The sequence below is a fragment of the Balaenoptera acutorostrata genome, chromosome 17, assembly GCF_949987535.1.
Source record: "Balaenoptera acutorostrata chromosome 17, mBalAcu1.1, whole genome shotgun sequence".
Lineage (NCBI taxonomy): Eukaryota > Metazoa > Chordata > Mammalia > Artiodactyla > Balaenopteridae > Balaenoptera > Balaenoptera acutorostrata.
The window spans coordinates 38,168,640-38,184,949 of NC_080080.1; the positions used below are offsets into that span (position 1 = coordinate 38,168,640).

General features: G+C 36.6%; 1 protein-coding gene across 3 annotated transcripts in view; it reads left to right on the top strand.

Moving 5' to 3' along the window:
• STK3 (serine/threonine kinase 3) overlaps positions 1-16,310 on the top strand; it is a 301,708-nt gene that overhangs the window by 154,331 nt on the left and 131,067 nt on the right. For all 3 annotated transcript variants that reach the window (XM_057532260.1, XM_057532261.1, XM_057532262.1), the window contains one exon: positions 12,809-12,946. In XM_057532260.1, coding sequence (XP_057388243.1) covers positions 12,809-12,946 — 138 coding nt within the window. The remainder of the gene's footprint in view (positions 1-12,808; positions 12,947-16,310) is intronic.

Genomic DNA, 16,310 nt, shown 5'->3' on the forward strand with positions numbered 1-16,310 from the left:
GAGAGTCCTAACCCTTTAATCACACAGTTGATCTCTTTGGTGATCAGTGCCCATCTTGAAGCCATCTGGGGGCCCACCAGAGTCCCCTCATTAGTATAACAAAGATACTCCTGTCACTCAGGAAATTCCATGGGTTTTTGAAGATTTTTGCTAGGAATCCAGGACAAAGACCAGACAGATTCTTTATTTTACCACATGTAGTTTACTTAATTTTTTTACTTAAATTGACTTTAAATTTATTCACTTCTTTTTCTTAGCCATATAGTAAGGAAAAAATAGCCTTGAAATCATAGGTTTTATGTGCAATTTATTTTTTTCTAATATACATCAAAATAAATGTGTAACTGTGGACGTTGTTAATTGCCATCTTTTCTCTCTTAGGAATAGAACCTTCAGTTTTGGCTAAAAAAGTATTGTTATTCAGGGTAAAAACTACGTTTCTCATCATTCCTTTCATACATAAGTTCTGGATGTCAGATGTAAAGAAAAGTGTTGTGCTGGACTTTTAGGAAAGCTGGGTAAAGAGGGCTGACTGAGACTGTGCATTTCTGTTCCCCCAACTTCCTTCCTGCTGTCTGGAGTAAGCACGTGGTAGCTCATGTTTGAGCAGCCATCTTAGACTGTGAGGTAGCCTGGAAGGTAGAGGCAACATACTGATGGTGGTAGCACTACCACACTAGCATGTACTGCCTGACAACTTCTTCCTCTTTTTCCTCTTTCTCTTTTTCTCTCTCCTTATCCCTCCCTCCCTTCCTCCCCCTCCCCTTTCCTTCCCTTCTCCTGTCCCTTTCTCCTCTCCCCACTCCCAACTGTCTATCTATAGTAGTTTTCTTCTTCTCCTGTAACAAATTACCACAAACTTTGTGGCTTACACAACACAAGTCTATTATCTTATAGTTTTGTAGGTTAGAAGTGCAACACAGGTCTTACTGGGCCAAAACTGAAGTGTTGGCAGGGCTGTCCTTCTTTCTGGAGGCTCCTGAGGAGAATTTGTTTCCTTGCCCTCCCCAGTTTCTAAAGGCTGCTCACATTCCTTGACTTGTGGCCCCTTTCCTCACCTTCAGAGCAGCAGTGTTGCATCTCTCTGACCATTCTCCCGTAGTCACATCTCCCTCTGATTCTCTTCTTCTGCCTCCCTCTTACACTTTTAAGGACCTTCGTGATTACAGCGGGCCTACCCAGGTGATTCAAGATAATCTTCCTATCTCAAGAGCCTTAATTTAATCCTATCTACAAAGTTTTTTGCCAAGTCAGGTAAGCTATCCACAAGTTCCAGGGATTAGGATGTGGCCTGTGGATCTTTGGTGTGTGTGTGTTTGTGGGTGCTGTCATTGTACCTGCCATCTATCCAGCTATCCATCTTCCTCCTCCCTTTCTTCCTCTCTTTTCTGCCCAGCTATCTCTCTTCTGTCTGTCTGTCCATCTGTCTGTATATCTTTTGTTTGAACTGTTTGATACTTCATCCCTGAACATTTACTTCTGCATACATCCTCGAAGAGAAAGAACATACTCTTGCATAGCCACCGTACCACGATTACACCTAAGAAAATCAACAGTGATTTTCTAACATAATCTACTATTTAGTTCATACTCACATTTCTTTGGTTGACACACATTGTATTTGGCCTCTTTTAATCTAGTTCAGGCACCGTACTCTCTGTCCCCCAACATGCACACACTTTTTTCCCCATGGCATTGAGTTTTTGAAAGGGTGGGGCAAGGATTTTTTGGCAGAATTTCCTGTAATCTGGATTTGCCTTCATATTTCCTCATTAGTGTCTTTTAGCTTTTTCCTCTGTTCCCTTTCTTTCCTATAACCTGGAAATTAGATCTAGAGCAGGGCAATCCAGTAGAACTTGCTGCAATGATGGAAATTTTCTATATCTGCACTGTTCAATATGATAGCCACTAGTCACATGTAGCAATTTAAATTTAAATAAAATTTAAAATTCAGTTTCTTAGTTACACTAGCCACATTTCCAGTACAGGCATGCCTCAGAGATACATGGGTTTGGTTCCAGACCACCCCAGTAAAGCAAATATTGCAGTAAAGCGAGTCATATGAATTTCTTTGGTTTCCCAGTGCATATAAAAGTTATGTTTACACTATCCTGTAGTCTATTAAGTGTGCAATAGCATTATGTCTAAAAAAAAATGTACATACCTTAATTTAGAAATACTTTATTGCTAAAAAAATGTTAATTTTTGTCTGAACCTTCAGCAAGTCAAGTCACAGTAATAACATCAAAGATCATTGGTCAGGGCTTCCCTGGTGGCGCAGTGGTTGAGAGTCTGCCTGCCAATGCAGGGGACACGGGTTCGAGCCCTGGTCTGGGAGGATCCCACGTGCCGCGGAGCGACCGGGCCCGTGAGCCACAACTACTGAGCCTGAGCGTCTGGAGCCTGTGCTCCGCAACAAGAGAGGCCGCGATAATGAGAGGCCCCTGCTCGCCGCAACTAGAGAAAGCCCTCACACAGAAACGAAGACCCAACACAGAAATAAATAAATAAATAAATAAATAATAAATAAATGTGAATAAAAAAAAAAAAAATTATAAAAAAAAAAAAAAAAAGATCATTGGTCAGAGAGCACCATAACAAATATAATAATAATATAATGAAAAAGTTGGAAATATTGCGAGAATTACCAAACTATGACACTGAGACATGAAGTGAGCAAATGCTGTTGGAAAAATGGTCCCGACAGACTTGCTTGATGCAGGGTCGCCACAGACCTTCAATTTGTAAAACACGCAATATCTGCATAGTGCAGTAAGGCAAAGCACACACAAAAAGGTATGCCTGTACTCAATAGATTAGATTCAGGTTATATGTTTTGGGGAAGGATTTCATGGGTAGTGGTGTGTATTTCATATTGTGTCACGTCAGAAATCACGTACTGTCAGTTTGTCTCTTGGTAAAGTTTGATCACTTAGTTAAGGTGATAATGAGCAGATCTCTCTATTGTAAAGGCACATCTTCTCCTTTGTAATTATTAAGTGGTCTGTGGGGGTAGTGCTTTTGTATCTTGCAAGCAAGGTTACTCCAGTAACTTTTCGCTGGCAGTAGTATCCTCTGGTGATCCTTGCCTGAATTGATCATTACAGTACATTGAGGGTGACAGATGTTGATCTTCTAAGTAATTCAATCATTGTGTATTTACTAGTTGGTATTTTCCTATAAACAATAACTTTTCTAAAACTCTCTCCCTTTAAAAAATATCACTACAGACTGATTTTCATCTTATTCAGTATGTTATAATCAATTATAGCCATTATTATTACTATTTTTTTTTTTTTTATAGCTATGTTGGGTCTTCGTTTCTGTGCGAGGGCTCTCTCTAGTTGCGGCAAGTGGAGGCCACTCTTCATCGCGGTGCGCGGGCCTCTCACTGTCGCGGCCTCTCTTGTTGCGGAGCACAGGCTCCAGATGCGCAGGCTCAGCAATTGTGGCTCACGGGCCTCGTCGCTCCGCGGCATGTGGGATCTTCCCAGACCAGGGCTTGAACCCGTGTCCCCTGCATTGGCAGGCAGACTCTCAACCACTGCGCCACCAAGGAAGCCCTATTATTACTATTTTGATGCTCAGTTATTCTGTTTGGCTAGTCCTGTGCCTTTTGACATGATTTCATAAATCTTTGAGTGCTTCCTTACTAAAGTAAGGCCCAACAAGGTACCCCAGGCTCACCTTGTAATTTCCTTGTTCCAGCCCTGAAATAAATTGTTTCTTCAAGGAGCACTGGTTTCTTTCAGTGGGAATGGCAGTTTAGAAACTAAAATTTGGGTGCCAGGTATGCTCATTGCTACAGATGTCCTCTTTCTTTAGATGTATCTGGTCCTTCCCATTTCTTGGCCTTTTATTCCCCTCGTGGTGGGAGTTGATTGCTTCTCACTGATTTCTCAGATCTTTTGAGTTAGTTATGACTCATCCATTTACTTTTCTGTTTCCAAAATTTTATTGCTGTCCCATATTTGCTATTGTCCTTCTCTCTTTGGAGTTTAAGCCTTTTAAAAAAATTCCTGCTGTCCTTCACTAGGATTTTTGGAATGGTGTTGAGGTAAGTCAGTGTGTTCAAGTCACCGTATTTAACTGCAATTTTTTATATCAACACTCTCAGTATAGATTTAGATTTTACTCTGCAGAAGTAACTATGCCTAATGCTGTTGGGAATACAAAACGTGATAGACACTGTTTAGGTTTTAAAGTATTGATAGTTTCCATGTTATCTGGAGCGTTTAGAATGAGTTTGTAACTAACGGGAGTCCACGTTAAAATGTGGAAGGTGCTGAAGCTGAGGTATGTGGTATGATAACACTTTGCCTTATATTTTATGTTCTAGCACAGTGGTTCTCAGTGTTGGCTGCACATTAGAATTACTTGGGAGACAAAAAATACTGTGCCTGGTTCTCACCTCAGATCAGATTAAATCAGAATCTATTATGAGTTAAGCTGAGTTCTACAGGTTTTGAACATCTTTTGATAGACTTGATTAGTTTAAGTGTTTTTTTGTTTTTGGTTTTTTTCTTTAAGGGCCAGTAAGATGCTTCAGGCTCATCTTGTAATTTTCCTGCCCCACACCTGGAACAAGTCAGTTTCTGTCATAGACACCATGGTATTTCAGACCTCACACCTTAGAACATGCAGTTCTCTTTTCTGTGCCTCATTAACTCATTCATTCTTTAGGACTCAGCATCTCATTTTTCTTTAAACATCAATTTGAGCTAAGTCATTTTATAATGCCCATTGTTCACATCTATTTAAGCACTTACACTATTTTATTGCCATGATCTGGTATGCATTTTCCTACCCCATTAGATTCTAAGCTTCTTGAATAAATTCTAATATTGTAGGTTTGGGTATATTTTATGTGCTTAAAAAAGTTAATTGAGCTGATTGCACACAGAAATTCCAATTTGGGAGATCTGAGAGAGAGTGGAATTATAAAGTTCCTTAAGTTTCGGCCCCTGTTCACTTTTGATTTCTTCTATAGCCATGTTTTATGGATATTTTTGAATTATACTAAAGGAATATTATATTTCAACCTTGAAAGACAATTAAGATTGAACTGGAAGCAGTCAAAGGTATTGGAATTTAAACTGTGCTTCTGTGAGAGGTGGTTGTAGAGGCAGACTGAAATAGGTGATAACTTAAGCAGTGGTTTTAAATGAAGCCTTTGTTCAGTTATAAATATAATATTTAAAAGTTGAATATATAGTGACCTTTATAATAAAACATTTTAAAGGAGCCTTATGCAGTCTGGTAGACAGTGAATTGATATTTTGAATTTTCGAGATTCTGTACCATCTTTCAATGTTTATTGCTGCGTACTTGTCATTTTTATGTGAAGGCAATCATGTACTGTTGTTTCATTTTCTTATCTTGACTTTTCTTTTTTTAATTGTGAATATCTTTCCATTTTATTTTTTTTTCTTTTCCATTATGGTTTATTACAGGATAGTGAATATAGTTCCCTATGCTATATAGTAGGACCTTGTTTATAAATCCCATATATACTAGTTTGCATCTGCTAATCCCAAACTCTCAGTCCATCCCTCCCTCACCCCCCATCCCCCTTGGCAACCACAAGTCTATTCTCTATGTCTGTGAGTCTGTTTGTGTTTTGTGGATAAGTTCTTTTCTGTCGTATTTTAGATTCCACATGTAAGTGATATCATATGGTATTTGTCTTTCTCTTTCTGACTTGACTTAGTATGATAATCTCTAGGTCCATCCATTTTGCTGCAAATGGCATTATTTCATTTTTTTATGGCTGAGTAGTATTCCGTATTGTGTATGTGTGTATATATATATATGTATATGTGTGTGTGTGTGTGTGTGTGTGTGTATATATATCACGTCGTCTTTATCCATTTATCTGTCAGTGGATGTTTAGGTTGCGTCCATATCCTGGCTATTGTAAATTCACTTTTCTTTTAATAGTACATTTCTTTGTGGTTTTGTAATTTATGCATTTTCTATTTTAATGGCAATATGTTACCCCATTTTGTTGATATATAGTAATTTACTTAGCCATTTCTTAATTGTTTGGTATTTTTTATTTGCATCTTACCACAATTACAGAAAGTGAACTATAATCGTTTTTATACAAATAGCTTTGCATTTTCTTTTCTGGAGACTGAATATGTGTTACAGAGCCTTTACCTTATAATAGAATTATCTGTGGCAGAAATTTAATAGAAACATGGAGATAATGTGAAGTAGGTAAGGAGCCAGATAGATCTGATTTCTAGTTTTGACAGCTACTTTACCAGCTGTGTGATCTTGAATAAACTAGTTAAGTGACCCTCAGTGGTAGAATTGGATTAATAAAGCTAACATTATTGTACATTTATAATGTGGCAGGTGCTATTCTAAGTATTTTACATGTATTAACCCATTTAAACTTCAAGTCAGCTCTGTGAGGTAGCTCTTATTGTTCTATTATTATTATTCCCATTTTTAAAATGTGGAATCAGGCTTAGAGAAGTAAAAGAGGTCAGATGGCTACTTATAACAGTGGTGTTATGGTAACCAAGTGCCATCTAGAGCTGGCTCAGACCTCTAGAGTTGGTTCTCTTATTCACCCGGGACTGCCAGGGCACCAGCTACATCCCTTCCCTTAATTTGGGTCCTAGGCAGGCAAATTGGCCTTTATGGGCCAGATTAATGATTACTGAAATTCCTACAACTGGAGCTGGAGTGAATTGTGAGGTCATGCTGGCAATACTTTAACCCTGGGCTTACTGTAGAAACTGCACCCTAAGAGCAAGGGTCACTCTAGATTTTCATATTCTCTTCAAACCTCTGTCTATTTAAAGTTGCTTTTAAGGGAGTGGTGATAAAAACTTAGATTTGTATTTTTATATTAACATCTAGTAGGCCTTTTTTATCCTTCACTGTCCTCTTCCACCTCCATCTTCTTTTTAACCAACAATTGAATACTTGTCTAGCTAGGATTTAACTCCTAGATTGCTAGGCAGTTAGAGTGCCAGAGTCTTTTAGACCCAAAAAGGAATCTGAAAAATATCTAGTTCAGCCACCTCACTTATATGAAAAAACTGAGGCCACACAGTCAGAGGGTGATTTAGAACTCAAGCCTATGTTTCTGACCTAAGTCCAGCGTAGGGTTCATTCCATTGTACTGTTTACTACCTTATTTGTAATAGTCTTTTAAAAATATTATTACTATGTATCCTTTTTAGGAATGATATATTTTGACTTAGTAGCTTGCTGTGTCTGTATTATGTTCACTATCAGGAAACAGCTATATTTGTTTTTAGTTCTTTGCAGTTTTTTAAAGTGCTTTCTCATCCTTTATCTCATTTGTTTGTTATGAAGATAACCTTTTGCTCATGTACCTGAGGTTCTTGAATAGTGGCACAGGTTCCTTTGTTATCCTAGCATGTCCATTGCTTCTGTACATTCACAAATCCAGCTACCTTCAGATATATGTGTTGACTCACTCTATTGAGATTATAAAGTTCAGGCTTTGTCATTTCTCATCTCCAGCTCTTTTCATATCTTCTGGGTGCTCCTGGAGTCTAAGGCATGAAATTCCAGGAATGATGATAATTCGTTATTTTGAGGGGCTCATATTTCTTGGCTTCTTAAGACTGCTTGTGATCAGGGAAGCTCTTTTTAAAACTTAATCAGAGGTTCAATATATAGTTAAGCAACAGGTTGTATAGAAACAAACACAAAGATAATCATATCATTTATTGTACTAACATTCTTCAATCAAAACGGTGTTAGAGATAAGATAAATTTTATGGCTGTAATGTGTGTCCATGCGATTTGGTTGGTGTCAAGGAAGGGCGTGAATTGTTAGTATAAGGCTAGACACCGAATGCCAAAACTTTCTACAGCAGGGGCCTATTACCTAGTCAACTCATACAAAACCTGGAGATTCTCAAGAGGATCCTCTCTGATTCATTATTAGGTTAAATTAATTGAACAAAGTAAAGTCTGTGAGAAAAATCTGTCAGTTTGTTACTGATTATCTAACCTAAAAAAAAAAAGGAAATAAAAGCTATAGTGGTTTTCCTGGAGACTTTTAGAGTCTCTATATTTTGGTAGACCGTATATTAAGACTTATTTGTTTGAACTGTATGCAGTTCAGTATTTGTTTGGGAATAGAATGTGAACATTTTAGGATCGCTTTATGATAGTACTGGGTAAATAAGCATTAGAGTTAAGCTTTTTATCCTTGGGTTTCTAATAGCTACTGCTAAGGTGAGCCTTATATGTTAAGATTATCTGAAGATAAGACTGCAAGTCATTGGCTCAAAGTTCAAAGGAGAGCATTAGCTTCAAGGACATAAACCACTGAGTTGTTATCCATCAATTTGTAACAGAAGTGCAGATGAACAACATTTACCTAGACAATCTCGTATCATTTACCTGCAGTTTGAGGTCAGTCTGTATAGAGGCTTATGTAGGTGCTTTGAACTATTTTGCAGAGATGAGAGTTCAAATTTATTTTTATTCTTTAATTTGAGGCAGCAGGTGTTTTTGTGTGCCTTTTGCCACAGCTGATATTAACCCCATTTTGCCCATCCTTAAAGCCGGATTATGTTCTGTTTCAACTATGGAGCTGAGATTAATTAGGTTATTTACAGAAGAATTTTATTTTCTAGCACTCCATATTTTGCTGTTTGTTTCGTATGTGTTAATCCCCCTTGCCTCCCCCACCCCTCCAGTTTGACTGTGAACTCTGTGGGCCCAAGATATGTGTCTTATTTTAGAATCTGTAACACAAAGTTATATGTAATGGGGACCATCAGCTAAAGTAGATAATTGAGCCAGGCTAGATGGGGCCCATGTAGAAGGGAGAGCATACATCAATAGGCCTCTGCTCATCAGCTGGATTCCAGCAGATTTTTACCTTGTGGGACTATGAGATAGATGTTGCCTGAACAAAAGGTATCCACTGATGCTATCTAGCTTGTGGCCTATCAGTTTGCTATTTCTTTAATAGAACCTAGGAACACACAGAAAATACTTGGTACATACTTGTATTTTGGTAGATGCTTATTGTGTCATAAAACTGGCTACACTGCTTTTGAAGGACTATCTTAGGTGTCATACGTGTAATATGATGTAAGATGTATAAGAATGTTCTATTAAAGGATTTTCTCTTTTTCAAAGAAGATGAGTACACTAATAAAGAGATTAACTCTTACCCTAGCATCAACAGATTTGGATATTGAATATTCATTGCTTTGTCCACAGAAGATCCTTTGGCTCACTTTCCGAGTTAGAAACCAGTGATAACACATTGTAGTAAACTGCTGCATATTCTGAGGGCTCTCAAAAGAATGATATAGTAAACTGTTAGAATACCTGAATGTTGTGCAATTAATGTGTCTATTTTTTATTTCTTGAATTCCGGAGTAATCTTTTGTTTTTCCTTTTCTCTAGCCCCCCAAACAATGTTGTTAGGATGTACTCTTGGTTCTTCTTTTGTAGTGTCTCATACCTTATTTCTTCTATTTCATTCCTATAGATAACCATCCTAGTTTAAACTTTTTATTACTCATCCTGGGACATGTACACTAGCCCCTAAGTGCCTTTTCTATTCCATATTTAGAGTATCTCCAGGTTTGTTTGTTTGTTTTTTGTTAATCCTTTTCTTAGGTCATAAACAAACTCTGATTAAAGGCAAAAACATAAGACACACACATGCACACACACACACACCAGAAAAAAAGACTTCTTTCAGTTGTGCACTTGCTTGCTGACCAAACTCCATATCCTTCATTCCCCCTTCTAATCTTATCATTTCTTAGTCCCTTATAAGATAATCAGCTTGTTCTCTGCTCCTCCCAATAGCTTTATTTCACTCTCTCGCTTTTCCTTATGCTATTTCTTTTAAGGGGAATGACCTCTCTCCTTAATGCCTTATATCATTTCTTTTATTATTGTACTATTCTTTAAATCTTTTACTGTTCTTTCATTACCAGACTAGGTTAGAAGTTTCTAAAGGGTAGTGACTGTATTTCCTGCTGCATCTTTGAACTCCGTATAATGTCTAATACCATGCTTTGTGTGTAGCAGGCATTCAACTAATATTCCTGAACTTGATTAATGCTTTATATTTTCCCTCCTTCATTTTTTTTTATTGTGGTAAAATATACAAAACATAAAATTAACCCTTTTAACCATTTTTTAGGTATACAGTTCCGTAAAATCAAGTATATTCTCGTTGCCATACAACCATCACCAACCATCCCTCTCCAGAGCCTTTTCATCTTCCCCAGCTGAAATTCGGTGCCCGTTAAATGCTAACTCCCCACTTCCCCCTTTCTCACAATCCCTGGCAACCACCATTCTACCTCTGTCTCTATGAACTTGACTACTCTAGGAACCTCACTATAAGAAGAATCATGCAATATTTGTCCTAGTGCAACTGGCTTATTTCAGTCAGCATGAAGTCTTCAAGTTTATGCTATAGCATGTGTCAAAATTTTCTTCCTTTTTAAGGTTTAATAATATTCCATTGTATGTGTATATACAATATAAACACCACATTTTGTTCAGCCCTTCCATCTGTCGTGGGTTGCCTCTTTACTCTGTTGATAGTATCCTTTGATGCCTGAAAGTGTTAGATTTTGATGAAGCCCAATTTATTTTTTCTTTTGTTGCCTTGATTTTTGGTGTCATATCCAAGAAATCATTACCATATTTAGTGTCATGAAGCTTTCCCCCTATGTTTTCTTCTAAGGGTTTTATAGTTTTAGCTCTTACTGTTAGGTTGTTGATTTCAGTGAATTTTTGTATATGGTGTAAGTAAGAGTCCAAATTCATTTTTATTGTATGTGAATATATCTAGTCTTCCCAGCACCATATGTTGAAAAGACTATATTTTCTCCACTGAATAGTCTTTCCCTCATTCGTATTTCATTGAATGAGCTTCAACTTTAGTGTCACTGCTGTGACTATAATAAGTTTTAAGATCTTTCCTGTCACTGTCTTGTCTTAAAGGCTTAAAACTTGCTTATGCTTTCTTCACTTGGAAGTAAAAGAGGAGGACCGGGGAAGATGTATACATTGAAAACAGAACCATCATCTATCATCTCTCTGTCCTCTAATTAACTGCTTGTTTAGATAGAGTAACCCTCTTTGCTCTGTACCTCACCTTCTTCAAACATAGTAGACACATTAGAATACTATGCTAGTCTGAAATTTTGTTTTTGAGTCACTTAACCTTTCTGGACTCTTGATTCCTTTTCTGTTAAATGAGAAGACTGAGCTAAATGGTCTCTCATGTGTCTTTTGCTATAACAATTCTGTGATATTTGTGAATGGCTTTTGAACAGTTAGTAAAAATTCAATGGAGGGTAGAACAGTTTTATTATACCAAAGGAATACATTAAACTTGGTATCCCCAAGAATATATTATCTTTATTACTTTGTCTACAGTTTTGGTATTTTCTCCATATACGAACAGAAGTTTTAAATATAGCTATGATGAGTTTCTTTCAATGGTAAAACACTTAGTTTCTAAGTATTTCTGTGGTTTGTAGTATTGCCGTCTTTATTTTCTTTATGCATTAAGGAGAAGGGACATAAGTTCAGGTACATGAAATTTGCGTGAAGAAAGAGGACCAGCAACCAGGTGAAAAACTGAGCTAAAACAGAGACAGACACCTCTCTTCTGGAAAGTCAGAGAATACTGAAGTCTAGAAAGGGGGTTTTTTGGATGCTTCACCCCTGAATACATCTTTGAGAGGCCCATGTCTGTATACTGCGTATGCATATATTAATTGATTGCCAAAAAGCCATTTTTTCCTCATGTCACCTGTAGTGTTGATTGTATAATTAAACTTACCTGTTAAACTACAGTTAGTTATAATATGATTGAGTTCATTTTACTTTGTAAAACTTTTGTCATTGCTGTTTATCTCTTTTATAACATGTCGAAATGAAAATGATGATAGCTAATATTTGTTGAGTGCATGATACATTTGTTTTAACTTTATTTTTGTTTTCATATCTTTTCAAAGAAAATGATATTTTAGAGATGGTATTTTATCAGGAACTATTCTAGAACCCAGGAGAGAAGTTAATTCATTACATACAATGATTTCCTAACAACACTAGGGATTAATTCTCTCGGTCAAAAAAAGGTGACTGGGTAGCTATGAAGACAAGATGACACGGAAACTTTGTAAAGTGTTTGAATTTTGAACTCTCTGAATGTATTATCATTAGTACTAAGTTATTAATACCAAATTAAATAATTCGTGTTAAAGTGATATATTACCTTTAAAACATTTCATTTGGAATCCTGACTCATATATTTAGAAAGAGAAATAAAAGTCTTGCCTCTGTCAAGTATTATTTCAAATCACAGCACTAATTATATTTATACTTAAGTATTCTGGATTGCAGAAGCAAACTAGACTGCTGCTAGGCATTCTGAACAGCAGTACTAAAAACCTGAAACGGGAAGCAAATCTGGCATGCAATAGCAAAATTGGGGGATATATCTGTTTAACCAGAGAATGTCCTTAGTTTGGTAAAAGGGTTAGAAATGCAGTCTACTTTGGAGACTGATTAAAAATGATAAAATAAAGAATGATGTGCTCAATGAGCTACAACTCAAATAGAGGAAATTTAATGGGAAGTGATTACATTAGTAGCAGATGGGCTTGCTTCCTGAATTGCAATTTTACTGGAAATCCTAGACCAGCTTAAATTTGTTTTTCACATTTAGAGTCTGATAAAAAGATAGATAAAGAGATTTGTTTATTTGGTGTGTTATTGTGATTCTTACCGTGTCTTTTGGATACTTCATTTTTACCAGGCTATTTTTATGATTCCCACAAACCCACCACCAACATTCAGGAAGCCAGAACTTTGGTCTGATGATTTCACCGATTTTGTTAAGAAGTGCCTAGTGAAGAATCCTGAGCAGAGAGCTACTGCAACACAACTTTTACAGGTCAGTGCTTATGTCTCTAAGGGGAGGATATTTTCTTTATACCTTTTAGCTTTCTGACATTGACCAGAATTGAGTTTCATTAACTCATTTATTTATTTTTTCATTAACTGATTTCTAAAGATGAAAACCTCCCAAGAAATATGGATTGATTTAGAGACAGACCTACAGACACACACCCCATTCTTCTCCTGTATGTTCTTTTTCTCTAATTTTTTTCTTTTGTTTTCCAAGTTCAATCTTCTCTCCGCCCCCCTTTTTAATTTTTGTTGTCAATTCTTTCCTCCTAAAGTTGTGTTAAAACTAAACTTCCATAGGGTTCTCATTTCAGGTATGAGTTCTCGTTTCCATTATTACTGTTTCTCATTTTCTTATGTTTTTCTTCCTGATGTATTATTCCTTGACCCAGCATTTCTTCTTTGACTTTTTGCTCTATAAGATACATAAATGCAAGATTCCTGAACGCCTTGTGAAGATCACATGTTATAAATACTGGTTACAAGATGACTTAAATGAAGAGTTTCAGTGTCCCTGTACAACTTGACTTTGTATCCAGAGTGTCAGGAGGTTTTTTTTTTTTTTAATCTGCTTTGACATTAAATGCAAATAGAAATAATTTAATACTTTTAATAAGTATGTGTGAGTCTTTACTTTCCCAGCAGAACTGGCTTAGACCTCTAAGCTATGATAAGTGTACATGTTAACAAAACTTGGTATTTGGAAAATAATTCTTTTTGTTAAGTGACAAAAGGATTAAAAACATAGTTATAGAAAGTGATTTTTCCAAGGTACTGTTTTTAAAAAAGGAATTGTTGAGGGATATAAGAAGCAGGCTCTTAAATGTAAGGTATATTGTTAGGAAGATTTAACTTAATCTCCATGGTAGGCGATTTAACAATATCTGTCTAGAATAAAACACCATATATTCTTTGACCCAGCAATTACTCTTCTAGAAATTTACTCTACAGAGAAATTTAACCCTGTGTGAAATAACATATGTGTAAAAGTTTTCATAAAACAATGTAATGGCAAAAGATTGGAAACAACATAAATATAAACAAGCAATTTGAGGTCCATCGAGGGGAGTGATTGGCAAAATACACACGTCTACATACACATATATGTATATGTACATATGTCAATGCTTATCGTGGAGTAGCTCTAGAAAAATAAGCAAGAAACTGCCTCCAGAGAAGGTAACTATATGGCTGACAAGAGTGGGATGGAGACTTACTTTTTGCTGAAGGCTCTCTTTGAGCCTTTTGGGTTTTGTGTTATGTGCAAATATTACCTTACAAAAGTTAGTTAGTTGAAACATTTATTTTGAAATATTGTCAGCACTTCAAAGGAATTTTAAGCACATAAATCAAGGACGTATTGCTTTTGTTATTGTATTGACTGTCTAAATTATTCAACCCTAAAGAAGTCAAGAAAGAAGCGGGGAGGGGAAATAACAGAAAAAGTGGGACAAATAGTACAAAATCTGATGATGAAAGTAAATCCAAATGTATCTGATGACTGGTTTTTGGATAATTTAACCAATATTTCTTTCTAGTCTTTCTTCCATAATCTTTTCTAATCTTTTTAAAGAAATTCTGTGTTTAACGTAGAGTTTTTAGGGTGGAAAAGCATTTAAGAAATATTCTAGTAAAATTTCCTAATTTTGTTTATGAGAGTACTGAAGCCCAGAAAGGTTCAATGATTCACTGAAGGTCACACAGTGATTAAGGGATTCTTCTAGGTTTATCCCACTTGTCCTCCAGCCCCCACTTGTCACCCTTTCCCATTCTGCTTTTTACCCAGGAAGTTGACCTGTATGGACTGCATTAGCAAACTCTGTTACCCTCTGGCTTCTAGCTGGGTTTGGCCCAAGTATTTTTCTTTATAATAAGGGCAAACAATGCAAGTGGTTTTGTATAGTGCTTATGAGCCAATAATTGTTTCCTTGATTTTTAAAAACTTTTTCTGTTGTGCTATTGTTGGCCATGGAGGCCCTCTGTTATAATGTGGTATACTCGTCTGGCCTCTTAATTGGCCCCTTGCTTGACCTCCCCTTTTTTCCCTTTATAAATACTGAAATAATAGACTTGTAGTTCCTTGTACAAATCATGCTTTTTCAATCCTCTATACCTTTTCTCATGGTGTTTCTCCCGCCCCCCACTTGCTAGTTTAAAGACTGCCTTTACCAATAGGCTCCTTTTTACTCATTGTCTCACTGTTTCTAATTCAAATTAGGTACTCCTCCAGAAAGCCTTGCCTTCATCTTTGTTCAGGCTAGTTGTTCCTCTGTGTTCCCATAAGCACATTGTGCATATCATTTACCATATTAGAATGAAATAACTTGTTTCTGTGTCTTTGTCCTAGATTGTAACTAATTCAAGGTCAGGGGCTATGCCTTTTGGGAGGGGGTTACTTTTGCACTCCTGGTACCTAGTGCTTAATACATGTGTATTGAATTCAATATGCGTTTATTTAAGATAACAAACTTCTGATTTTAAAAGCTTTTTAGATAGGATTATTATCTGTTGTCTCATTAGTGTCTCATTAGATGCCTTAGAGTTTTATTTTGCTGGATGTCTGGAAGCCATTCTGGCTCTTAAAGGACTTTCACCTGTGTCTTATATAAGTTAAATTATATTTTAACTTTAAGAATACAGTCTTATTACCAAGTTTTAATGGACATTTGTCTATAATCTACATGCGTAGATTTTACTATATTGATTTCTAGACTTTGATAAACAGTTTTTAAAGAGGAATTCGTGCTGAATTTTTTATAGTGGTTTATTTTCTGACATAAGATAGATAATTGTGTAAGTTTAAAAGAATCGTAGACTGAGACTGAAAGGATCCTTTGAGATTATTGAGTTGAAATCTTAGTAGTTTTTAAAAGATGAGGATATTGAACCCCCAGGGACAAGGTTCAAGTTCAGCCTAGTGCCACTAGAGCTCCTGATCTGAAAGTGTTCCGTGTACCTTCTGGTGGGTAGCCTAGAACCTGAAAGTCAGCTCTTGCCCTAGTCTGGCCTTCTGGAAGAATGAGATCTGCCATTATTTGAATTAACCCGTGGGCTTTGCTGGAACAGGTGATGTCATGGGTCACTCTGTGAACTCCCATGGCATGTGACTTATTCTTCATTTTACCAGATCAAGTGAGGAGTAGAAACTTTATCTATCTCGCTGTCCTTCCCATTTATAATATAATTATTTTTAATACTTCCTCTTCATAATTGAGATCCATATCAAAGTGTTATAATATTTGTTTTAACCTTTAAACCAGGGGTCCCCAACCCCCAGGCCGCAGACCAGTACCAGTCTACGGCCTGTTAGGAACCGGGCCACACAGCAGGAGGTGAGTGGCGGGCGAGCG